The sequence below is a fragment of the Lepidochelys kempii genome, chromosome 26 (assembly GCF_965140285.1).
Source record: "Lepidochelys kempii isolate rLepKem1 chromosome 26, rLepKem1.hap1, whole genome shotgun sequence".
Classification (NCBI taxonomy): domain Eukaryota; kingdom Metazoa; phylum Chordata; order Testudines; family Cheloniidae; genus Lepidochelys; species Lepidochelys kempii.
The window spans coordinates 6,216,331-6,226,927 of record NC_136405.1 but is presented as its reverse complement, the minus strand read 5'-3'; the positions used below and the strand labels follow the sequence as shown (position 1 = coordinate 6,226,927).

Below are 10,597 nucleotides of genomic sequence, written 5' to 3'. Positions count from 1 at the left end.
CCCAGCGATAGGACTTAAACCTGTTAGAATTATATCTGTGTGCAGAATGTTTATTGTTTAAATCCACTACGCAGTGGAAGCCTCTTATTGTGGAGACAGTCCCCTCCACCCCCAGGACAACTTCACTCTAAGCACAAGGTTACACTGTTCAAGCTGCAGTGCGGCCCCAGCTAACGGAAGTTCGTCTGTGTCACCCTGGGGTTGTACCAGACTCTTCAGTGGGGACTGGGTCATCTGAGTTGGAAGGTGGCTGAAAAGAATGGCTGCTTGTGCCTCTCCACAGTGAGCACAGCCTCCCATCACTGCCAGGCAAAGCAAGGGAAGCCAGTCAGCTCATTTTCTCTCTTGGAAGAGGGGGATCCAGAGCATAGCCTCCCCCAGTAACCTTGGGTGAGTTGGTCAGGGGTTCCCCCGCCCTCAGTCTGCTCAGTTTTGGGGTGTATCCTTCCCCCACTGCGGTGCTGGTTGACCTTAAGGGAGTTGGCTGGGCAGGATTGAGTGTGTGTGTTCCAGAGCTCACAAACCTGGGTTGCAGACTTCGGAGTCTGTTCGACCCTGCTCCCTTGTTTAGCCAAAGATTTTGGTGTCCCCTGAGACCTTTGGGATAACTGAGCTTCATTATAACAAGAATTCCATCACAGCAAGTTTGCCATATTTAGTTTCCACTGTGCACGACTAACCTTTTAAATCTCTAATACGGGAGTAACAGCATTGGTGGGATGAAATTAATGGGCCTGGTGAATTAGGTGACTGCGTCTATTACACTCTCCCTTCCACCCCCTCTCATTAAAGCTGCGGTGGGGTGAATCCCCTCCCTCTATTCTGAAGCTGCATGTGATGCTCTTTGGGGAATGGCATATGAGCAGCATTGATTTTGTGCACTGCTTATCCACCCATAGCCTTACTTAGAAGATGGGTAGGTATGGCTTGCTGGTTTGCGAAGTCCACAGAATCCTAGTCATGGGTGTACAGGCTCGTATTCCGGCTTCACTTCATTTCAGGATTATTTTGGCTCAAGGTACTCGACTGTCAGACACAAAGGGGTTATTGTGTCTTGTGCTAATTGTTCTGCTGCACCCAATTTATGCACACAACTTGCATTGTCTAGGTGGGATCTTTGTTGTATTTGATGGGATGGCACATACCCAGCAGAAGTTTGTGGTTATAATAACATTTTTGGCTTAACTACACAGGTTTTTCTCTTCCCTCTTGTTGCCAAATCCCATTAAGGGAGTCTGAGTCCAATGGAATGACGCCATGTGGAAATCAAATAGCACCCTTCCTCCAAGAGAGTAAGAAGGCTCTACACAGTACTGCCTTCCCATCCTCTTGTGGCGCTCATCGGTCTTGCATCATTTCCTCTCTACCACATTGCTGATTACGACCCCCCCTTTGAGTTACAAAGATTCTATCGTGGCTGGAAAGCCCAAAGTTTGACCCCTTCTTGGATCTGTTACAAACTCAACGTAATTCACTGGGGAGTTTTAAAGAGCACTTCAGTTAAAAGTCCTAGGTCTGCACTCGGGAGCAATCTTACAATAACTAACCAATGTTCATGGAGCAAAAAGCATTTCATTAAGGAAAACAGATTTTGGTTTCAAGCTTTTGGTTTCCAGAAGTGAGTGAGGTGGATTGGAGGGAGGAATTATTTGACTGTGGAAACTTACCTAGCTGGTTTCATTTCTTCAGAGTACCTCTAGTACTTGTTATTTTTAATTTGTTAACTCTATGAGTAGCTTTTTGCTTTACATGTCAGATGCCTATGGCCACTAAGTTTCCAGGCTGGTGAAATCTAAGTGAGAGCTGAAACGAGGGTGACCAGATACCAAGTGTGAAAAATCAGGACCCGGGGTGGGGGGGTAATAGGTCCCTATATAAGAAAAAGCCCCGAATATTGGGACTGTTCCTATACAATCGGGACATTTGGTCACCCGAGCCAAAACTGCTGGGTTCTATGCATAACGTGCTTGGTGTTCCGTTCCCTTGCAGCCCACTGCATTTGTCTCTTTCAGCCACCTGTTGTATCTTTACATAACCCCGGATTGTGAGCATTCTGGGGCAGGGGACTTATTTGTGTCGCATGATGGTCCATGAGCCTCGATTGGAGTCTCTGGGTGCTACTGTAATAGAAATAATAATTAATAGTAGCTAGCAGAGGCACATGGGTGTGCAGAATGCAGTGACTGGTAGCCAACTGTTACTGTGGGGGTGAAGCAAGAATAAGGCTTGGGCAGCTGTCTCTATAAATGTCACTGGGGATGTGAGTAGGGAGGGGTGTTTGATGTGCTGCCTTGTGAAGAAGAGGATTCAGTCCCTGATATGCAGAGCGCACACAAGACGACTAGGCAGGGAACCCAAGAAAGATAGGACAGGATGAGAGTTTGAGGGACACGTGTACTCCACATAGAAAAAAGAAAAGGAGGACTTGTGGCACCTTAGAGACTAACCAATTTATTAGAGCATAAGCTTTCGTGAGCTACAGCTCACTTCTTCAGATGCATTGGCCTCCCTCATATCAAATAGACTGAGAGATACCTTTGTTTCACCCCGAGGCACTGCAGGTAGAGGGGAGAATTGAAGGGGTAAATCAGCAAATGTCAGGAACTGCTCTGCATCTTTACATTCCATTTCATCCCGAGCCACCCCACCCCTTGCAACTAAGCCTAGGAAGAACTGATCGCTGACCAAATGAAAGGGAAATTCTTCTGAATAGTATATCCGCAATGGGATGGAGCTTCATGCTGAGAACAGGGGGAATAATACCATCAGCCGTCAAAGGATTCAAGCCTGAGTCATGCCGGCCCCCTTTGGTTTGCAACCAGGACAGTTCACATAAACATATAAATAGAATGCAATAGTCTGGGGTTATTTTTACAGCCGGAACAACCATAGAAACATAGGGTGATTTTACTATGTGCTGGTTACCTGACCTGAAGCCACCAGCTGTCGTGGATTTTTGCAGAGCTGTGAACCAGGCATTGGCTATGCAAGCTGCCCCCTCATTGATCCACCCTGTCCTGGAGGGACCAATTTTAGCAGTGAGAAAGGGAGATCAGTCTCTGTGGAGCTTTTCGGTCTACAGAGACAGCCAGCGTGGGTGCCGGCAGTAGTGGTCTCTGTTGGTCTGGACACGTGTCCCCTTGGAATTTGACTGAAGCTCACCAAACTCGCTATCCACCAAACAGCCATCAGATTGCAGTGAGTCTGTCACTACTGACTTTGGGTGGATTTGAACCTGCAAACTAAGAAGATATTTAAGAAAGAGGGATTGCAAAAACTGAGGGTGACATTTACACCTGTAGGTCTCCACTTTAAAACGTTGGCCTTAGAGCAATTGGAATTGAAAACCAAGGGGGAATTTTATTAAATGTTGTTGTTTCTTTAGCTATATTTTGCTGCTGTGAGTCTCAGTCTCGAATGCCTGGAGCAGCATGGAGTGCATTTTAAAAAAAAATACTCTGGTTCATTCTAGTCTTGGCTGAGCGCAACACTTCACTGCTTGTTTAATAGCGTGGCAGCTTAACCACAAAAAAGAACCCAGTTTTGATCCCATGACAACAAAAGTACATGTTTACTCTTGGCTGGTCAGTTGAAATCCATGTGCTTTATTTGGTTGATAAGATGTGGAACGAATGTGGAAAGTATGTGTTAAAACAGTCCACCTGGAATGAGAGCACCGTGGAGTATCGTATCTCATCAGAGGTTTTCTGTCAGGCAGCAGGTTGGAATAGGAAGTAATTGATGTCATATTCGGAGAATACGTCTCTGCTTGGGTGATTTTTTTTTTTTTTTTTACTTGTATACTCTTTGGGGCAGTTACTCTGTCTTCATCTCTTTGGAAAGTGCCCAGCACACTGAGAATATTACTGTAATTAAAATAATAAAATTGTTTTCTCGTCACCCCATGATTTGGTGGATTTCTGTGTAATAGGGTCATGTATTAGAATCTGGCGGGGGCATGGAGACCCAGTGATATCTTGAGGTTTAGAAAGGGGCCTTTGGTTACCTGAGCTGATGGAGACAGAGGGTATGGTGCAGAGAACGTATAGTTTCATAGGAAGTGATCAGAAAAGAAGTGCTAAAATACAAAATTTCCAGTCCTTTGGGACAACCACAGTAGTTAATCTAAGAACTCAGCTGTAGCAGCCAGTAGCCACTGCTGCCCCTTCAGTTGTGCAGTCTCTTGTGGAGCTTGAACTGCTTCAAAGCCAGTTTCAGGTCTAAGGCTTGGAGCAGTCCGGATTCTGTGGTGGATTAGAACCTATGGATTAGAATGGGAGTTGGGAGGAGTGCTGGGGCACATCACAGAGGCAAATCAGAAGGGGAAAGGAGGAGGAAGCCCAGAATACCTGTTACTGAAGCCTGAAGAACCAATATTAGTGACCTAGAAATCCAAAACAGTTGCATGCAGAGAAGATAGATACTTAATAATTTGCAAAGGGGAGTGTGGAGTGCTTTAAATTTGATGTCGGAAGAGAGAGAGGCATGCCCCCAATCTCATTCTCCATTACCATGGGTGAACGTGTGCACACAGTGTTTCTGGACCCCCGAGCAGAAACATTTCTCACATGACATGCTCCTCTTCTGAAACACTGAGCAGGGCTGTGTAAAGCGGATGCATGTGTGTTCATGTGTCTTTATACCTGCTCAGCTGCCACCTTTGTGTGCTTTTGGAACGGCTCCATTTATTTTGTCAGTTTCCAGTTCATGTGCCATAGCATGTCCTCAGAATGAACTGACATAGCGGGTGGCAATGCTCTAAAATGGTGTGGTCTGTCTAGTAACAGAAACCCCTGGTGTTGCTTCTACTTTTGGGAGAAGCTAAAGCACCCACTTACTTGGGTCCATTGGGTATTTCTTGAAGACAAATTTCACTACACAAAATACACTACACTCATATCACCACCTTTCGACAGTTCCCCGGGTGCCTTAGAATGAAACTCAGAACTTGAGAATGTTGCTGGTGTAGGAAGACTCATGATGTTTCCTGATCTGAAATCCCAGTGATCGGTTTGCAACTAAATTAGGAGGAACCACCGAAAGTCAAAAGTTTTGTTTTGTTGTTTAATACTCCAAATACTTTGAAGGTTTTAGGCCTCAGATCTTATTTGGATCTTATGTAGTTTACAAGCTAAACAAGCTCTGAATTTAGATTGTTATATCAGCAGGGCAGGAACCTTGGGTAAAATTTTCAAAAGCATCCAGGTGATTTAGAAGTCCAGTGAGACTTAGCCCATGTCTATGCTACGGGCACTACAGTGGCACACTGCAGCTGTGCTACTGAAGCACTGTATTTTAGATGCTTCCTACATCAATGGAAAGGGTTTTTCCATGTGTATAAATAACCCACTTTCCCGAGCGGCAGCAGCTGGGTTGACAGCAGAATTCTGTTGACCTAGCCATGTCTACACCAGGGACTAGATCTGCTTAACAACAGCTCTCAAAGGTGTGAATTTTTACCACCCATGAGTGATGTAACTAGGTTGATCTAAATTTTAAGTACCGACTAGGCCTTAGGGCTCCTAAGTGCCTACATCTCTTTTAAAAATGGGGCTTAGGTGCTTTTGAAAATGTTACCTGTTGTCCTCATGTTTGTTTTCTAAAGTGCCTAGCATGCTGTTGACACTATGTAAATAGCAATAGCTTGACATGTATCTGTTGATACTTGCAGATCAAGTTCGTACTTTCCGTTGGGAGGACAGGGGGTTGGGTGGATTTTTTTGAACTGTGCTCTCATGCATTTGAGCTGACGTGGTTTCTCTTTCTCGTTCCCCCAGGTGGAGAAAGACTTTGAAAGGGAATATGGGAAACTTCAGCAGTAAGTGTTAACCAGTTTGGAGATGACCATGGATCTGCTTTTCACACAACTCAGTCTCGTTCCATCTTTCCTTGTGTTGCTTGCCTAATGCTCTGTTAGCAGCTTGTTGTTCTCCCGCTTAGTGCATTGTAATTTCGAGGTGGTTTAGATCAGTGTTTCTCAGTCAGTGGGTCGCAACCCGTAGTGGGGTCATGAGGTATTGACAGTTTTATTACAATTCTAAAGCACAGAAAATAAAATTTCCAGAATATCTTCAAGGAGTCCAAAACCATCCAAGTTTGTAAGATCTAATGTTGTAGTTGTTGTAACTGTTATATTGTATGGACCTATATCTGATACGTTTTTACTCTTACTTTTATAGTTAACATAAGGGTCATCTGGAGATGTGGGAGGTCACTTGAAATTAGTTATATGGTCAAACAGCATTATACATAATAGAAACGTGTCCAGTTGCCTTTTAACTACCAGCTGGCCCGTTGGCATAGTTCTCATGTATATGTTTGTTTATTTTTTAAAGATTCAGAAGTTAGTCTTACTCTTTCCTATTTCAGGCTGGAAGATCAGACCAAGAAACTGCAGAAGGACATGAAGAAGAGCACAGATGCAGATGTGGGTATGTAAGAATGTGGTTCACAGATTGGGAATCAGGGCATTGAAAGAGTAAGTGACTTTCTCAGGGTCCCAAGAAGCCTGTGACAGAGCTGGAGACTCAACCCAGGTCGCTTGCGTTCCAGTTCAGTCCCTTAACTACAAGACAGTCCTCTTGGGGGCTCCTAAATATTAATTACCCAGAGTCATATTGTGAGTCCATTGTCTGAGCCAAGAATAGAACCTCATTCTCCTGAACCCTAGCTTGCTGTGTGGCCTTGGCCAAGTCTCTTCATCTCTCTGTGGCTCAGTTTCTGCCTTTGAAAATTTGGGATAATTCTTATTTGTATTAGGGTAGCGCCTAAAGGGCCCAGCTGAGAACGAGGCCCCCTTGGGTTGGTCACTGTATCCTCACTTAGCGAGAGACATTGTAAAGCACTGTGTAAGTGCTAAGTGTTTGTATTTCATTAACTTTGCCAACTTAATGGCTCACCTGTAAGAGTAAGAGTAACCCTGCAAGTTCTGCCTTATAGTTGGCTTGGTTTGGCTGCAGTGGGCTACGTAGGAAGCAATAAACAAGTAGTCTCTTCATGTCACTGCCCCAGCTGTTTGCTTCTGCAAGTTCAGAGAGTGACATCTGCTGTGCAGGTGTGCGTCCCTCCTGCACATGGGGTCCTGCCTACTCACTTAGCAGTTTCTCCAATAGGAACCCAATCTGACCGCATCACACAATACAGGGTTTTAACAAACATGGGTAAGATGAAAAGACTAGACAATCTGAAGGAAGAGACACTGGGGGAAGTGGAGATTAGTGATTTCCAGTTACTGAAGCGAGCTGAGCAGCCTTCTGGAACATGCAGAAAAGAGCTGTTTTAAACAGAGATGGCTTTTTTGCAGCACAGAGTTTGGAGCAGTCTCTATTTTTATTGGCCCACTGGGCGTTGGAGCCAAGGCAAATTACATGAATAGGCAGGTGAGGGCTGGTCCAATCTCCACAAGCACCTCATGGTGACTTGATTTATGAAGAGAGAGGTATGCTGAAAAGAACCCACATTTTGCTGCCTGCCAGCAGGAGGGCAGGGGGATACATAGCTACATACACAGCACCATCATAGACATGAACAACAAATGCTGCAAGAAAAAACTCCTTCCAAGGTGAAAGCTTCTCTCCCTGGGACATTGTTCATTATCAGGGCTCCTCTGGCAAGTTTTTCCTTGTAAAGGATTCCCCTCCCTTCCCTTTCAGTGGGTGTTTTTATATGGAGCATTTCAAGCCCCAGAGGAGCTGTGGGAGGACTCTCCTTTTCCGTTCTGCTTCATGGCAGAGTTGTAAATTAGCCCAGGCCCTGGCCAGATCCGGTATGAGCTGATTTCTCATTTAAAGGCATGAAATCCTGAATAAGGGGAGAATTTTAAACTGGGTGCCAGTGAATAGAGAGTGTCCCAGACCACAGAGGACGGAGGACAAATGCGTGAACAGGCATTCGGGACCTCTGGAGGCTTCCCTCGCCCTGCAATATCTGAGTAACAGAGAGATGAAGAGATAACTGTAGTTAGCTAATGTGTAGTTTCCATGTCCAGCAGAAGTCTGGCAGTGCATCAGCTCTGCTGCTATTCTTCCTCGTGTCTTATTTCTTCCATTGTTTCTGAGCGTCGAGGGGGTTGATCGTTCAGTCGGACTGTAAACATTCGCTAGCACGTTTGATCTAATCATCCCTGGATCGAGCCTCCATGTTCTGCCAACAATAGATACGCACTCTGAAATAAGCGGACGCTTTCTCAGGTGCATAAGTTTTCCTGGGAGACTTGGATGCTGCCTTGCCAGCTTTAGCAACATGGCTGGGAAAGGTGATCCAAACCTCAATAAGAATTATTTGCAACACTTGCTGTGCTGTGGTTAAGGGTCACTCAGCATTTCCATCACTTGTTCCCTTAATTATAAAATGGTAGCTTTATCTTGCTTTGAATAACCAGCGATAACCGAAGGTCACTTTTTCTAATATTAATAATACTCAGCACTTTATATTTGCAAAGTACTGTGCAAACATTTAACCAATTCCTCCTCCAAGCCTCCTCCTTCCCCCTGTTGTACAGATGGAGACACGGTGGCACAGAGAGGAGAGAAATGACTTGCGCAAAGTCACACAGCAAATCAATGGCAGAGTAGGGACTAGAACCCAGGAATCTTGATTCCCAGCCTCTGAGAATCTGTCTGACCATTGCCTGCCATCACTCACTATCCTAATTGTATTAAGTCCCAGCAGCCTGCATTTTGGGGGCACATAGTAATTTCTCTTCCCCCTAAAGAGTTCTACGGTTTTTAGCCCAGTCCTATTTTGGTACAAATTCTTCCTCAGATGTGGTCTCACATGAGGTTTCTGTCCCATCTGCCTAAAGGTTTAAATGTTTAAACCCTTAATGTTTGAATATAGTCAGACACAGTAGCTTTGTTATTCCATAGTGAGTGTCTCACTCTGGACTGAGCTGAATTCTGAGCTTTCTGTATAATTGTGTATAACCTTTAAATCAGAGCATTTAATCTCTTGAAATTGTGATCTTAAGCCCCATTATTGAGGATGACTTTAATTCAGACATTAAAAGTTTGTACAGCGATAGTCTTGAAAAAGCTCCTCTGAGCTACTGTACAAAAGACTCCGGCCTTCAGATCCTTAACTGAAATAACTTACAGCAACATTACTGGGAAAAGAGACAGAGATTTCTGGATAGCTACACTATTTTTACTTACATATTGGCTCTTCCGTTTTATTCATCTTCCTACGTTATATTCCAGTTATTTTACTCTGAATGTCGTTCAGCCTACTGCCATACAAACTCTTCATTGGTCTCGCATCTTATCCTTCTACAGTGGTGTGTGTGGGGATGACCCACTGCAGGGTCTTTGTCCTGAATTTTCTTCGTTGAAAAATGAGGCCAGTTGATCGGATAGAAAAGAAGAGATGCTTGTAAATCTGAAAGAGAGCAAAAGGGGCTTGATTAAATGAAATTTGCATCTGAATTCAGTGGTGGTCCCGGGGGTCCCTTCTAGCCTTAAATTCTGTGACTCTCCAGTGGCCAAGTGGCCAGTTCACAACTGCCAAAGCAGCTGGCCCTCTTGTTGGCAGTCTCAGCAGAGAGGTCTTTGCCTGTGGAGGGGTGGAAATGGTTCCCTCTGGAAGAAAACTCAGGCTCATTGGTGACAAGCTTGCACTACTACTGCTCACGCTGTACCTGTTTTGCAGGCGAATAAAGATCTTCCTTCTCCAACCCTGTCAGTCTGGCCCCTTTCCCCCAGCACTAAATCCACTTAAAGTACGTATCTTTGTAAAGCTTTTTTGGAAGACTTAATGGACTGTACTTTTTCTCATTGTGGAGGAGCTACGATGAGACAGAGCAATGCTTTATAGTCTGTTTAAAAAAAGGCAGACGTATAAAAAAAAGTCAAAAAAGCCATGTACATTACTTTTAAAAGAAAGTTATGCTTTTGTTAGTCTGGTATTATTTCTGGCAGCATCACATCTTGCATTTAAATGGTCCACACTTAAGCTGTATAAAAACTATTCTCTCTGTGTTTACATGAAAAAATCAGTACCTCTCTCTTTATCTTCTCTCTTAGCCTCCAACTTGTGTCCCTGGAAAGTTTAGGTGCCGAACTCACTGCCTTAATGGCTGAAGATTTAGGTTTGTGTCCCAGACCGTATTTTGTAGAACTGCGATAATGAATTAATTCCAGCAAAGCTGGATTATTTTGCAAGTGCCTGTCCTGTTATGCAACTCTGTGTCACTGACAGACCTTCTCTTCTTCTTTTGCATGCTCTTGGGTCTCATCGTACTGCAGCCATGTCGAAATCAGCCGTGAAAATCTCTTCAGACCTGTTGTCCAACCCGCTCTGTGAGCAAGACCCCAATTTCCTAGCGATGGTAACAGCCCTGGACACTGCCATGAAGAGAATGGACTCTTTCAACCAAGAGAAGGTGAGTGTGGGTTTTACTGAAGTGGGGAGGAGGCGGGGATGGGAACTTGTGCTCTCTGTGTGTGTGTCTGCTCCATATAGGTGAACTCTCCTCTACCCCTTCCATTTCTTCTCTCACCCTAGCAGGGCCCCCAGATTAATTTATCATATCCTGGGACACTTCAGATGAGAGGAGATACATGTGCCTCCACCTGGAGTCAATCAGGGCTAGTCCTTCAAC

General features: G+C 44.6%; 2 protein-coding genes across 6 annotated transcripts in view; one reads left to right on the top strand and one right to left on the bottom strand.

Moving 5' to 3' along the window:
• The window catches only part of BIN3 (bridging integrator 3), a 56,200-nt gene that overhangs the window by 23,033 nt on the left and 22,570 nt on the right, over window positions 1–10,597 (top strand). Inside the window, exons 3-5 of one of the 2 annotated variants that reach the window (XM_073325115.2) lie at window positions 5,778–5,818; window positions 6,370–6,431; window positions 10,242–10,378. In XM_073325115.2, the coding sequence (XP_073181216.1) occupies window positions 5,778–5,818; window positions 6,370–6,431; window positions 10,242–10,378 (240 nt within the window). Of the gene's footprint in view, window positions 1–5,777; window positions 5,819–6,369; window positions 6,432–10,019; window positions 10,085–10,241; window positions 10,379–10,597 lie in introns of those variants that run through there. The other variant, XM_073325117.2, reaches the window with a different exon arrangement.
• The window catches only part of CCAR2 (cell cycle and apoptosis regulator 2), a 32,236-nt gene continuing 30,815 nt past the window's right edge, over window positions 9,177–10,597 (bottom strand). For all 4 annotated transcript variants that reach the window (XR_012156297.2, XR_012156295.2, XR_012156296.2 and 1 more), the window contains one exon: window positions 9,177–9,375. The gene's annotated coding sequence lies outside the window, so the exon portion shown is untranslated. The remainder of the gene's footprint in view (window positions 9,376–10,597) is intronic.